This window comes from Oryza sativa, chromosome 1 (genome assembly GCF_034140825.1).
Source record: "Oryza sativa Japonica Group chromosome 1, ASM3414082v1".
NCBI lineage: Eukaryota > Viridiplantae > Streptophyta > Magnoliopsida > Poales > Poaceae > Oryza > Oryza sativa.
In genome coordinates this window covers 37,453,389-37,469,483 of record NC_089035.1, presented here as the reverse complement: position 1 = coordinate 37,469,483, position 16,095 = coordinate 37,453,389, and the positions used below count along the sequence as shown (strand labels likewise).

Below are 16,095 nucleotides of genomic sequence, written 5' to 3'. Positions count from 1 at the left end.
TCTTTCAATATTGCTTGTTTTTAATTCCGAATTTCAGCTATTTTTAAATTGTATTCCTACTTGGACTCTCCCTTCCTTTTCTAATTTTGGATTTTATTTTATTTTTATTTTGAATTTTGATTAATCTCGTATTGGGTTCTTACATGGAAACTTCTTTCAATATTGCTTATTTTTAATTCCGAATTTCATCTATTTTTAAATTGTATTTCTACTTGGACTCTCTTTTTTTCCTAATTTTGGATTTTATTTTATTTTTATTTCGAATTTTGATTAATCTCGTATTGGGTTCTTATATGGAAACTTTTTTTAATATTGCTTATTTTTAATTCCGAATTTCAGCTATTTTTAGATTGTATTTTCTACTTGGACTCTCCTTTTCTTTTTTTTCTTTTTCTCTGATTAATGTGGGAATTTCTAGTCCCCACAAAGTTGTTTTAATAATATAATAGATCCCAACAAAAGTACACCACCCTCACCCTGATCACACTATCACACACGTCGGTATCCATACAACCAATATGACCCCAGGCACGAACAATCCTAATTGTACGCAAGGAAATTCGATCTCTAGTGCAGGAGAATTGTGAAAAGGAAAAAGACAATCATTTTGGCACAAGCAGGACAACCTCACCAGGCAGCAGGAATCAGACGCAATTCATGTGGGCGCGTACGCTGGGCTACGCAGCGGCTGCGGTGGTAGTCGGTATCACGAGGGAGCCCTGCGGCGGCGCCGGCTCCGACGGCTCGACGTAGCTGGCAATGTCCCTCGGCTTGACGTGCACTCGCAGTCCATTCTTCATGAAAAGCGTCAGCGACATCTTCTGCTCCACCTTGTGCCCCGGCACGAGCTCCACCGAGTTGCGCAGCAGCACGGCGGACGCGATGGATTTCATCTGCAGGTAGGCCAGGTCCTTGCCGAGGCACGTTCGCGGCCCGCCGTTGAACGCCACGAAGCGGTACGCGTCCTTGACAGGCTCGAAGCGGCTGCCGTCGGCCGATAGCCACCGCTCCGGCCGGAACTCTGCGCAGTCCTTCCCCCATATGCTCTCCATTCTTCCCACTGAGTAGATGGAGTAGGTGATCGCCGAGCCGGCCGGCACCACTGTGCCGTCGGGCAGCACGTCGTCCGCCACGACGTACTTGGAATCCTGCGGCACAGACGGGTACAGCCGCAGCGTCTCCGTCAATGCCGCCTTGAGGTACACCAGTCGCTCCAGCTCGTCGAAGTTTAGAGGCTCCTCCGTCCACCTCGCCGTGTCGTCCCCGCGCGTCTCCCTGAGAACGGAGGCGATCTCGAGGACCACCTTGCGCTCCACGTCCCGCCTCTGCATGAGAGTCCAGAAGAACCAGCTGAGCGCGACGGACGACGTGTCGCGCCCGGCGAGCACGAAGTTGAGCGCGATCCACTGGAGCACGTCCTCCGGGAACGCTTTGCCCTTGCTGTCGCGCTTCTTCATGAACCGGGACAGCAGGTCGTCCGACGGCGTCGCCTTGCGTGCCGCGATGGTCTCCGTCATGTGACGGTCCACCACGGCGAGGCTGTCGCGGAGGCTCCGCTCGCTGCCGACACCGAACGCCTTCTTGATGCGCCACAACAAGCTCGGGAACAGGAACCTCTGCATCGTCGCCTCGGTGGCCTCGTCAAAAGCGTTGGCGAAGGGGTTCTCCGGCAAGCCGGGGGACAGCGTCTCTGGGTCCTTGCCGAAGGTGAGGCCGCAGATGTTATCGAAGGTGAGGCGCAGGAGGAGGTCCTGGAGGTCCACGCTTGCGGCCGCGTTGCAGTGGTCGTCGAGGATACGCCACAGGCGGTACTTGATGGAGCGGTTGGCCCAGCGTGCCATGGCCTGGCGCAACGTCCGGGTGGTGAACTCGAGGGCTGCCGTCTTTCGCTGGATCAGCCACGTCTCGCCGTCGGAGTTGAAGATGCCCTGGCCGAGGAGGTCGTGGAACGATGCCTGCCACATGGGGCCCTTGGGGTAGTTGTCGAAGCGCGCGCGCAGGATGTGCTCAAGGTTCCGCGGGTTGCACGTCACCGTCACCAGCCCCTGCCGCCGCGCCAGGAATGGCAGAGGCAGGATGCACGTCTGGTACGTCGCGGCGTCACCCGTGGCGCGCAGGTTGTCGGCGATCCAGTCGTGCACCCGCGCCCGGTTCAGCACGACGCTGGGTAGGCTGCCGACGAGCGGCCACATCCGTGGCCCGGACAGCCGCCGCGACAGCGCCCAGAACCACACCATGTACGCCGAAGCCAATGCCACGGCAGCCGCGGCCATGGCGTAGGGGTGCAGCTGCAACACGCCGCCATCGGTCGCCATGGCCCTGCGTGGGTGCGTTTTAAGCTCGCAACCACACACCTTGCTAAGTGGAGATATAATTAAGAGGGGGCGGGTTTAGCACTATGTGATTTAGAAATGGTGCGGTGCGCCTGGTGAGTTGAGAAATGTGTTTGGCGCCATCGTGTATATATATGTGCACTTCACACGAGCCGTGTGGCGTTGCTTCCCTTGTCGGCCCAAGTTTAAGTCTCTCAAGTTTTTGAATTCAACAAGGGGAAATAAAATTCATTGCTCTTGTTCATACTTCTTGCCTTCTTGGCCATTCTTCCTAACAAGAAATTTAGCGACGTTGTTCTGTTGTTCACTCCAGTAGATAAACAAATTGTGTTTGGTGCTCTCTTCTCTTTTTTTTTTTTTGGCAAACATTGCAACAGAAAGCGAGGAGCGTCCTCGGTATTGGACTATCGCGGACTGGTTTCGGCGCAGAAAATTCAGTGCGTGTATCATCTTGATATAAGTCTCTGTTTTTCCTTTCGTCTTGCTGTTGGTGCAAACTAGGGAGAAGGTTGCCCATACTTTTACCAATCATTTTCGTCAAGTGTTTCCCTAGAAGCAGCGCAGGCAGCGCACCAATGTTGTTTCGTATAACCGGCCAGCGAAAGTAGTAGGTGAGAAATATGGGTCTCCTCTCTTACCAATATTCATCCAACCTACTAGTAACATACAACAAAGAGAGAAATTTCGGATAGGAATAAGTTCGTCTGAGGTCCCTTAACTTGTCAACGAATCCGATTTTCATCCTTCAACCGGAAAACCAGATACAACAGGTCCCTCAACTATTAAAACCGGTGCAGATAAGGTCCCTCGGCGGTTTAGATGGCGGTTTTGGCTGACGTGGCGCCTACGTGGCAAATTCGACTCGGTCTTCATATGACATGGCACTTACGTGGCAATTTGATCCGAAAAAATAATAAACCCTGTGGGACCCACATGTCTGTTTCACATACAAAATAATAATAAAAAAAATGGTGGGACCCACGTGGGCCCCACATGTCATCCTCCCATCCCTCATCTTCTTCCCGTTATCCTCTCTCTCTTTTTCACGATGTGCACTGGGGCAGCGGGCGAAGTGGGGAGACGGCGGCTGGAGCGGCGGCGCGCGAAGACCACCTTCGATCGTGACGAGCTCGAAGACCACCTCTGCGTTGCCACCGCCACCGCGGCGGCGGCCAGCACCCCCACCGCCTCATCCACTCCGACCACGACCCCGCCGCCCTCCAACTCCAACCTCCTCCTCCACCCACCGCCCGGCGCCGCGCCCTCCAAGTCCCACCGCATCGGCCTCCCTACCAATCCCAATTGCAACCCCAAACCCTAGCCTCCCCTCTCCTCCCTGCCCCCCGTGATGGAGGTCGAGATCAAGCTCCGCCTCCCCGACGCCGCCGCGCACCGTCGCCTCTCCTTCCTCGCGCCCCGTCTCCGCCGCGCACCTCCGCCTCTCCTCCTTCCTCACGCCCCGCCTCCGCCGCACCACCGCCGCGCTCCGTGTCCATCTCTACGGCCTCGACGACCGCGCCATCCTCGCGCTCAAGCGCTGCCCGCGCATCGACGGCGGCGTCAGCCGCGTCGAGGAGGTCGAGGAGCCTCTCGACCCCGCCATCGCCCTCGAGGATGAGAAGGCGTTGGTGGCGAGTGGAGGAGGCGGTGGTTGACGCACGTGACGAGGTAGGTGGTGAATCGGTGGGGGCGTGGGGCGCCGTGAGAGAGCATGTGGACGCGGAGCGCGTCGCGGATTTCTCCCGCTCCCCTCGGCCTCCGCCCGCGTCTCCTCTCCTTCCGCCGGCCGAGTGCACGCGCCGGTCCTCTCCTCCCTCCGGCCGGCGCCCACGCCCGCGCCTGCGCACCGCTCCTCTCCTCCCTCCGGCTGACGCTCGTGTGCTGCTTCTTTCCCAGCGGCTGCCGGCAATAGGCCCGAGGGGGCGGAAGTGGAGGAGGCTGCGCCTCTCCAAGCCGTCGTTATCTCCGCCGGCCGGCGAGACTGCGAGAGGAGGGAGGAGAGGGGAGAGAGATGGAGAAATGAGGAAGAAGAGGAGGGCTGGGAGTATGACAGGTGGGCCTCACGTGGGTCCCACCATTTTTTAATGTGAAACTAACATGTGGGTCCCACGGGTTTTATTATTTTTTCCGATAGAATTGCCACGTAAGCGCCACGTCAAACGAAGACCGAGTCAAATTGGCCATGTAGGCGCCACGTCAGCCAAAACCACCCTCAAAACCGCCGAGGGACCTAATTTGCGCCGGTTTTGAGAGTTGAGGGACTCGTTATGTCTGATTTTCCGTTTGAGGGACGAAAATCGGATTCATTGACAAGTCAACGGACCTCAAATGAACTTATTCCTTTCGGATATGCCATGGTCGTCGGCCTTCGAATCCTGGGCGGCCCACTTTGCATGGTGGATGGGCCATTATGTTTAGCTAAGGAAACAGACCTGATTCGGCTGGATTCAAGTCCAATTTTAGCCAAGTTTGATTCGTATCCTTTGAACTACAAAACCATGTAAAAAGATAGAGAGAATCTATTATATGCCACTCGAAATTACCCGGCTTCCATATATGCTACCGAAAAAGTTACATTTCCTTCTATGCCGTTGGGTTTCAATTTTTATCTCTTTAGTGCCACTACTGTTAGACTACTGTTAAGTTGGTGTTAAGTAGGCCATGAAAAGACACTAGTGCCCTTGTTCCCTCTGTTTTTTCTCAGGTTCCTCTCACTCTCGTTTCTGTTCTTTTCACCATCGTGCATATTCCATCACCGAGACACTAACTGAGCTAGCTCCTGTAGTCCCACACTCCCACTATTGTGTGACATCGTCTGCTCCTCTCCATGCATACCAGAGAGGTTGCTAATATCGGTGAACCACCTCCACAGGCTCTGCTGAACAAGCTTCCGTAATTAACTGTAGGCACACATTTAATTATCCTTGATTGCAAGCTTGCAGTCATTTGATGTAACCATTGGCACACATTTAATTTGCATCAAGGGCACATATATACTAGACCATGAATTAACTATCGGCACACATTTAATTATTCTTGATTTTAGCTTGCATTCATTTAACTAATCATCTTGATTCGCTGGGAGTCCAAGGATGAAGAGAGTGCTAGGCGCATTTCAGATCGTTAATTAGTGATAGCATGGACAGAAGAGTGAGGGTAAAACAGATATAGGAAGAAAAATCTAACATGTTAACTCACTTAACGGGAGCTAGGGTCAACTGACTTGACGGTGGTGGTATCAAAGGGATGAAAACTAAAACTCAGTGGGCATAAAAGGAAACGTAGAATTTTCAATGGCTTTTAAAGGAAATGAGTAATTTTGAGTGGCATGTAAGAAATTTTCTCAAAAAGATATCCCTCAACTATTAAAACCAAATCAATTTACCACAGTGGACAGTTTTTGTTTTGAAGCTTGTTTCATCCTAAGAGGCATTTTGACCTGGTTAACTCATATCATAGGTCCTTTGTCAATCTTCTATCTGCTTCTTTCGTTCTTATCTCATTTTCTCCGCTTGAGTGTGGCCGCACCTCACCACCTCCACCGCACACAACCATGTCACGACCACATCCCCCACCGTCGGCACCGAGCAGTGCCACCACCACCACCCCTTGCCAGTGCCCCAGGGACCGATCGATCTGTGAAACTGGTGTCGAGGGCAAAGAGGCACCGGAGGAGCCGAGTGCGATGAGGCAGTGTCTAGTGCCAAGCAATGGACACCTGCATCGGGAGAGGCAGAGCCAGTGATGGGAACTTGATGCTAGCATCCACATCCTTCCTAAAGCCTAGGCAATGACAACGGATCAGGATGAGCTTCGCCCCGCCTCTAACTCTGTGTTGTAAGGGTGGACAAAAAAAAACTCGTGGCTCGTTAGCTCGCTCGGCACTTGGTTGGCTCGGCTCATTGTGTTTTTCTAACGAGACGAGCTGACAATTTAGCTCGTTAAAGATAACGAGCTAGCTCGAATTGGCTCGCGAGTTGCTCACGAGCCAATGATAGCCCAACCCACAAGCCCATATGGAACTAGCTATGTCTTTGTCGACAAATCCTTGGGTCAAAATCACCCAGATTTTTTTCTACCGTTAGATTAAGATCCAGAGGACACAAAAAATGCTACATATTTTTTTCTCTGACTAGTCAGATCACAAAACTACATGGGCTCGAATTCTAGCCCATAGAACAATACAAAAAATTATACAGGCCATAACTGCAAATACATCATGGCCCATAATGATCAACTTCACATCCAATAAAGGTTAGAAAAAAACAAAATAACACAGGGAGACCACACCAGTTCGCACAAATCCCCTAGATCGAGCAAAACAAATCGAGCACGCCATAGACAGTGAGGAGAACGAGAAAAAGAAGAAGAAGCAAATTCTTACCAAGAACATTGAGGTCAAGAAGTTGAAATCAACAAGACATAATCTTCCAGGTAACAAATTACCTAGCACAAAATCCACCTTTACCTTTCCCCATTGACTTCACCATATTCTGCCAGTCATCTTTTAAATCAAACAAAAACAACTCAGTTCTGTAAAAATATTGGAGAAAAGCACTTGGAATAGTGAATTTCTTTTGGAGAAAAGTGCTTGGAATAGGAAATTTCTTTAGATCAAGTAGTTAAAAGTATGTAACTTTTTCAGAAAAACTCGTAACAAAAACTATCAATCTATAGTCAGTTACAGTTACAAATAACAAAAGTTACATATATAACTACAGTACATCTAAACTGTAACTGGGCTGTAAATGGAATCATTCTTAAATTTCTTAAAAAATTCAGTACTTATACTGCGACATTAAAACATTTCCCCAATTATAACAAACTCTAAATTATGTTACAAATATATAAAGAGCTATCTATCTATAGTCAGTTACAGTGAGAAATAACAAAAGTTACAGATGTAACTACTGTACATCTAACTGTAACTGGGTTGTAAATGGAATCATTCTTAAATTTCTTTAAAAATTCAGTATTCATGCAGCAACATTAAAACACTTTCCCCTAGTATAACAAGCTCTAAATTATGTTACAAATATATAAAGAACTATTTATCTACGGTCAGTTACAGTGAGAAATAACAAAAGTTACAGATGTAACTACAGTACATTTGAACAGTAACTGGGTTATAACTGGAATCATCCTTTGATTTTTTTAAAAAAAAATTCAGTGCTCATGCACTAACTTTTTTTTTGCCTATGACAAAATGTTCTAAATTATATTACAAATAACCTAATCATGTAGGGTCAGGTATATTGCAATCTCAAAAATCAGGAGATACACAATCAGATGGATATGAAATGAGAAGCAAAATTGTGTCTGAAGAAATGAGAAGCAAGAAGACAGTTAAAGGTGAGAATCATTCTCACCTAGCATTATGGACCATTTTTTATCTTGTCAGAAAATGTCATCTAGCAAAAATTTATATACAACAAATTAGAGATAGTAGCATGATAAATTTTTAAAGAACTATATATCTATATCCAGTTACAGTGAGAAATAACAGAAATTACATATGTAACTACAGTACATATTGACTGTAACTGGGCTTTAACTGCAATCATGCTTGAATTTCTTCAAAAAATTCAGTACTCATGCAACAGCATTAACATTTTTTTACTATTATGACTTGTTCTAAATTGTACTACAAATGATTGAAACATGCAACGCCTGATAGATTAGAAGCTCAAGCAACAGTGAATACAGAGTCAAATAGATGTCAAAGTGACAAAATTTTCTCAGAAAAATTAATAAGCAAGAAGACACTTGAAGGTCAGAACAATGGACAGATAGCATTATGCACCAAATTTGATCTTGTCAGTCATAAAATCTAGCACAATTTTGTATACATGAAAGCATGATTTTTTTTTTGAAAAACTATCTATCTCCAGTTACAGTGAGAAGTAACAGAAGTTACATATGTAACTACAGTACATATTGACTGTAACTGGGATGTAACTACAATCATGCTTGAATTTCTTCAAAAAAATTTTGTCTAATATACATTATCTAAATTATATTACAAATAACCTATCTATGCAGGTTCTGTTACAATTCGATCTCAAGTAACAGTGGATACATAATCAGAGAGATCTGAAAGAGATAACATTAATTTCGTCTGATGAAAAAAGAAGCAAGAAGACAACTAAAGGTCATAATCATGATAACCTAGCATTATGGTCCATATTTGACCTTGACAGACAATTTAATCTAGCACATATATTAGAGATGGCGGCTTTGAAAAATCTAAAGACCTATCTATCTATAGTCAGTTACAGTGAGAAATAAGAAAAGTTACATATGTAACTACATTACATCTGAACTGTAACTAGGCTATAACAGCTTTCATGCTTGAATTTCTTCAAAAAAATTTAGTACTCATGCAGCAGCATTAAATATTTTCCCCTATTATAACAAGTTCTAAATTATGTTACAAATAATATAAACATGCAGGGTCTGATGGGTTACAGTCTGAAAAATCAGGGGATATGCAATCGGAGAGATATGAAAGTGACAAAATTTTGTCCAGAGAAATAAGAAGCAAGAAAACATTGAAAGGTCAGTTATCATGCTCACCTAGCATTATGCACCATAAAATGATCTTGGCAGACAATATAATCTAGCATAAAATTATATACAACAAATTAGAGATTGTAGCGTTGATAAATTTTCAAGGACTATATATCTATAGTTAGTTACAGTGAGAAATAACAAAAGTTACATATGTAACTACAATACATATAGACTGTAACTGGGCTAAAACTGCAAGCATGCTTGAATTTCTTCAAAAAATAAAGAATTTCTTCAGAAAAGGAGTCACTTTGTCACAACGGACTGAAGATTTTCCTCAAGTGAAAATCATCTTCAGACCGTGGTGTTTAACAAAGCACAACAATTAGATTAGAGCCTAGGATAAAAAAAACAGAGCATTGTGGTCCAAACGGTCATATCTCCAGTTGTGTACAAATTTGCCCATATATTAAATTTTGTACATAATTTGCACATATCTCAAACTTCTGTGCACATATATTAAAATCACTCGACAACAAGATGTGACAAGTTAGCTGATGCAGAAGGGAATGGACCAGAAGGGAATGGACCAGACAGGGTGTTGTTGTTGAGCCTCCCGATTAAATTTCACAGCAAATGAGTTAACTGACTAACAAGCTCCACACATAATTAACATGGGAACAATATTGGGATGGGACGATGGGTCATTCAGAATAAAGAAGAAAAAAAATCATACAGATATTTCAGGCATGTGAATACCTCCAGGCACCCAAGTGACCTTGGTTTTGCTACCATTGAAATGCATTAGATCAACATTAGACTGAAACCCTCCAAATTATTTTTCAGTTTGCTGAAGTATGAGATTTTAAAAAGCTCATGTCGACTGAAACTGTGCAATAGCCTGCTCCAAGATTCAAAAAATACTGACAATTCAAATAGATTTACGAGCGTGCTATCCCCTGTTCCCAATTCAGAAATAGTGCCAATTATGTTCCCAAGTTCAGAAATAGCGCCAATTCAAACAGATTTACGATTTACGAGCGATTGACAATGAACAAAAGTTCAGAAGAGAAGAAAGAGCAGATGCAACCAATAGCCCATAATTTCTCAAAGCAACAGGGACCAAGTTCAGGTATTGGCTTGCTGCTAACTCATTTAGATCAGCACTAAAAAGTTCAGAACATGTACAGGAATTTTATAAACCAAATAGTACAGTAGAATACAATCTGAAGAAAGCAGAACGCATGTAGGGGTTTGGGTTTAATTTAACCAAGCAACTCAGCATACTAGGAAATCAAACCGTACATCTCTGAAACGAAATGATTCATATGCTGCAGAAGGCAACACAAAACATACTTGGGGTTCAGTTAGCATGCATATGTAAAACGAAATTCTTCAGATGCATAAGAATTCAGATATATGCAGGGAGTTGACAGATAAATCATCTCTGAAACGAAATGCTTCACATGCAGAAAAATTCAGACTCATGCAAGGAGTTTAACAGATCAGTCAACTAATCACTGAAAGTGAAATGCAACATTCAGATAAAGTTGCAATGATGCTTCCCTACTATATTCAAATCACACATAAATCAAAGCAAAAATAATCAACTCATGAATCTGACCCCCTCCCTGAAGAAAATTCATGCAGGGATCCAAAAAATGATCAACTATCTGGGTGATTAGAAAAAACCCTAAATCCACCTCGAATTAAACCTTTAACTCCATCAAATACCCCTGAATCCAACCCCCAACATGAACACCCCTGAAGAAAAATCGAACCAAAAATACAAAAACCCTCGTGGATTAGAAAAAAAAACATAGAACACCATCGAATCTGGTCGTTTGCAAACAATGGACTAGTAACAAAACACCCTAGACTGAACTGAATCAAACTATAACTAAAAACTTAGGGAATCCAAAACCTAAACGGATTCCAAAACTAAAACAAGTGATTCTGAATCAGATCCATACGTTGGGAGCAAAAAAAAATCGTCATGTATTGACCCGAATCTTCTAAACCTAGCCCTATTGACATTGAAAAAACCAAAACACAAGCTAATGATGCCAGCAAATCAGGGAAGAAACTCAAAAAACACTCTCTCTCGAGTTGTCTCCCCCAGCGAGCGCGCGCGCTCTCTCTCTCCCGCCGGGGAGCTGCTCGTGCTCTCTCTCGCCGGCGAGCTCTCTCTCTCTCTCGACGGAGAAAACGAGAAGAGAAAAGAAAGAGGAGAAAGAGATGTAGAGAAAGAGCGAGAATAAAGAAAGAGAGCGAGGAAACAACCAACGGTTACGGACATAATAGCGCGGAATCCAAAATTTAACATGGGTTGGCCCACATTGACTCCCAGGCCATCTGCTCACAGGCCACACGGTCTCATCCACACAGGGAAATGCACGAATCATGGCGCAAATCCTACGGATAGAAAAACGACAAATATTGGGGGTGAAAATCTGTTGACAAAGATCTAGCAAAATCGAACCCCAATGCCCAGCCCAGCCTCTCTTCCCTTGCTCTAGAACAGCCGCTAGCTACGCCACAGCCCGCAGGTCACAGGAGCAGCACATCCCAGTGTCGTTGCCGAGGGCGCCAGCGCCGCTCGCCCGCCGCTGCCCAACACCGGCATCTCGCGCCCCCAGTCCCTAGCGCCACCGCCACTAGGAAGCAGCTCGAGCTCCTCCCCTGGCGCATGTATCCCATGGCACCATCAACCGTCCCAGCTACCCCTTGTGGGCTCACGCCGCTGCTGCGTTCCCTCCTGGCCTCTAGTCTGTATCATCGTCGATCTGCCAATCTGCCTTGTCGATTTGGTTGGTGATTTTGTTTGGTTGATCTTTTGGTTCGTTGATCCAGGAAATTAACCAGGCTTCAGATCTGGTAAATCTCGGGTAGCTGGTTGTGTTATTGGATTCAATTTCCCATATTTCAAACTGATGTGCACAAAAAATTCATGTCAAGAATTTTATTTGCTAGTTGCTTATTTTTATTCAATTGCAAAAATCATTTCTAGCAGCTCCTATAATATCAGATGTTATTTTTGAGACTTCGATGTTATTTTGAAGTGAAGACTAGTCAAGAGTGCATTGGCTCGCGAGCCAAACGAGCTAGCTCGAGCTTCTAGGCAAGCCGAGACGAGCCGGGGTTTTAGCTCTTTAGCATAACGAGCCGAGCCTAGCCAGCTCGGTATCCACCCCTACAGTGTCGTAGTGACTAGCTGCAATGCTTGACGCGCACCCTCCCCCTCTCTGTCACCGTCCTCCTCGGTAATCGATGACCACAAGGGCTCATGCTGCTGGGCGAGCGCATACGGAATATGCTTCACCCCTTCTCTAGCTCCGCGTCGGTGGTGGTAGTGATGCGACGGCCGCGGGGATGTGTTTGCGACCCGCCCTTCCCTCCTTGTTGCTGCCCTTCCTATAAATCAATGACCTTGGGGGTTCATGTCGCCATGTGAACGTCTGTCAGATGTGATTCATGGAAGATGGAGGCAGGAACGGCCACAGTAGCAGTTGCCTCATCGACGAGATGTCTGTAAAGCTTGCCCTGGGAACCTCCTAGGGGAGGGGGGGAGGGGAGGGGGGCTAACAAAAGATGGGATGGTGCCACGGTGGTAGAAGAGGAGACCGGGGCACATGCTCCCACCATTGCTCGCTCGCTTGGATCCAAAAGATGCGTGGCACCTGTGATGTGGAAGGAGAGGGGTTGCTCATTGCCGGTGTGGTGCAAAGAGTGGAGAGGTGAAGGTGTGTGTGAGAAAGAGGTGTATGTCACTGACATGTTGGTTCTAATAGTTATCTAGGCGTCACATCGGATGAAAACTGGGTCAATGTACCACGTAGACTTAATGTTGGATAAAACTGTCATCTCAGGAAGGAAAATTGAGCTAATTTTGATAGTTGAGTTAGTCTTTCTATCCGGTTTTAAAGTCGAGGATGAAATTTATCCGGTTTTAAAGTCGAGGGACGAAATTCAAACTAAGGCTAATAAAACGGACTTTTCCCTTTGCAGTGTTACATGGGCCGTATTTACACTACGGCATATGTGATGTGAGCATGGTCCAGACCAGGTAGTATCTACTACGACGAACCATCGAGAACCAAATGTCACTGGTGGAGAAACCCTTTGTAGTCCCGGTTCGTAACCCCCCTTTAGTCCCGGTTTCCAAACCGGGAGTACCAATCCGGGACTAAAGATCGCTATCTTTAGTCCCGGGTAAAATAACCGGGAGTAAAGATCGATCTTTAGTCCCGGTTGGTAACACCAACCGGGACTAAAGATGGCTCAGCCACGTGGCCGGCTGAGCCATCTTTAGTCCCGGTTGGTGTTACCAACCGGGACTAAAGATAGAGCTGACCTTTTTTTTTTTTGCATGCCCCTGTTGCTGCATGGTTTATATATATATATATATATATATATATATATATATATATATATATATATATATATAAACCATGCATATATATGTTTCAATACATATATATGCATACATATATATATGTATTTATACATATATATGTTATGCAAATGCATATGTATATAGATATATATATGAACAAAATATATTTACATTATAGAAAATGTGTACACATGCATATAGAAACATATGTAGTCATGTATTAATTACAATCCATTATATGTCCTAGCTAGCTACGATTTCGACGTAGTAGTACTCGCTGCTAGCTCAGAAGCTAAGGACCGGTGAATTGTGTTTCCGTCGTAGTAGAATTCACCCTTGGGATCAAGGATTTCTTCGTTGATGAATCCCATGAGTTGTTCTTGAACCGCCGCGATAAATTCCTTGTGTGTGGTCAGGTTATCCCTCATGCGAATAAACTATATGAATGTATGAAATTGATTAGTAATTAAACAAGAAATCGCTACGTAATGAAATTTTGAATTTATTTGTACGTACATCGGGCTCTCTTGTGGTGATGATTTGGTCTGCAAGGCAGTGGCAATACTCGCACACGTAATAGCCGCACAAGTTAGTTCCCTGCTTTTGCTTTGCGCACTACAAATAAATGACAAACAACGAGAGATCTAATTAATATACACTTGTATGTATTTGAATCGGAGAAATATAAATGTAGAGCATGTGTACTCACAGGAAATTTGAACTTCCGCCTAAGTCTTTCTCTCCATTTGCCGCGGACCAAATGACGGAACCGATACCAAGCCCTACATGGAGTTTAAAGCTATGATTCGTAGTAGCAATTAACATAACAAGATTTTCTTAATTAACAAAGAAACTTATGACGGTACCTGTCTATAAGTTCGAAAACCTTGTCAAACGTAGACTCTTTTTTATCCATTGAGTCATATACGTTGACGGTGCAGGCCTCCAGGTCGATGAGTAAAAGCACCCAGTGGAATCTGCAATGTGCGTGGGATGCATTACATATGAAACACTTAGCAAGTTCGTACGGGAATGAAATTTGGTATGTAGGAAGACAGTAAAATTAAACTAACTCTGTGTTGTATGGCAACAGTATGAACGTCTTGTAATGCTGCGCCTTCAGGAGATGGACGAGATTGTCCTCTGTTTCTTGTGGATATTGGTCGAGCATTGCGACGTTTACTTTCCGAGGGTCGATGAATCCAGTATCGAAAACCCTCCGCCGTCGGGCCCTTTGAATCTCCATTCTACAACGATAAAAGGGAGTATATTATTTTCTATGGTCTACTTATATACAAGGACCTAATTAATTAAAGGAGACGTATAGTAAGAAATCTAACTGAACGATATACTTACAAAATCCAGCAACTCATAATAGAGACGTCGAGGGCGTCCAGCTGGTATAGTTCGTAGATTCCCCTGAAATTGATCCAGAGAATGTCATCTCCTTGCAAGAAGTCCGTGTCCCTGATCCTCGCTCCGATCATCTCTCTACCGGTGGCGCTCATCTCCATGTACAGCTGATAGAACTTGTACATTTGTGTGGGTAGGGACTGCAGCAGCTCAGGCTTGACAAGCGGTTTACCGAGTTCGTACATGTATTTCACTTCCGCCTTTTCGATTGGTGCGACTCCTAGCAATTGATCCGTAGTTAGACCGGTGTCAGTAATAAATTGTTCTATCGTCATTTCTTTACCGGTCACCAACGGCTCGATCTCCTAGTTTGGTTGCTCTCCAAGCTGAGGGACTGGTTTGGACTTTCCAGAAGATGCTTTCTTCAGCGTTCGCTCATAGTCCGATAGCTTGATGGCCTCCTTGACAGATGCAGACATACCCCTGAAGAAGTTCCTGACACTGGGGTCTATAGGAATCTTCTTTTCTGGACTTCGAGGCTTGAATTGTCTCTTGACTTCTGATGCAACGTAAGCGTCAAGCTCCTCTTGCGTGCAATCGTACCCCGGGTCCTTGTTCTTGGCGGCGTCAACTTTCGCCTTCTTTGTTGCCCTTGTGTGGGCAAGCGGTGGAGCTGGGGGGGCCCTTGACTTTGAAGGTGCCGGAAGAGGAGCTTGCGGGGGAGTAGGTGTAGGAGCACGAGGAGGAGTCGGTGCAGGATCCTGAGGAGTCGATGCTGGAGCCTGAGGTGGAGACGGTGCTGGCGGAGCATGAGGAGGAGACGGTGCAGGATCCTGAGGAGGAGATGGCGGAGCCGGAGGAGATGGTGCACGAGACGCCGCTTGTCGCCCAGGGAGGATGATGTACCGCCTGCGCCATAGAATAATGGCATGGCATGTGTCTCGTAGATGCGTCTCACCGTCTCCTCCAGGGTAATCCAGCTCGAGGTCCTCGTACGCGCCTTCGACCAACTCAACTTCGACCTTGGAGTATCCTGCTGGAATCGGCCTGCAGTGGTAAGTACCTGAAGGGTCCGTTGGGATGGCCATGCCCGACGCCACCTTCATGTTGTGAGAGATTATTTATTAGTAATCAACATATATAAGCAGCAACTAGCGGAATGGCTAAATCTTACCTTTATTGATAAGTTCTTGAAAGGAATATGCAGCTCACATGGTGTCCGCTGAGTGATGTCATCAACGGGACAGGTCGATTCGTCCTGTGTTTGCATGGCGTCCATGCTCTGTGATCCTACCTGCCCCGTTGAGGCGCAGCTGCTACGGTTTCCTGACGGGCTCACCATTGCAGGAGGAATGGTCGGCTGGGGATCATGGGACCGATGTGCGGCCATGCGTTCATCAACCTTCCTTGCCACCTCCTCTTGCATGTTGAGTTCGTAGCTCGATACCCGGAACTCTAGGTCTGCAATCTTCGCCTCGGTATCTCTCTTGCTCCTCATCCGAC

General features: G+C 45.9%; 1 protein-coding gene across 1 annotated transcript; it reads right to left on the bottom strand.

Annotated features, from left to right (window-relative positions):
- Positions 1-399: 399 nt before the first annotated feature.
- On the bottom strand, positions 400-2,430 carry LOC4324825 (cytochrome P450 86A1). Its single transcript, XM_015776231.3, has one exon. The coding sequence runs from the start codon at positions 2,313-2,315 to the stop codon at positions 678-680; it is 1,638 nt and encodes a 545-aa protein (XP_015631717.1). The 5' UTR covers positions 2,316-2,430; the 3' UTR covers positions 400-677.
- Positions 2,431-16,095: the final 13,665 nt, after the last annotated feature.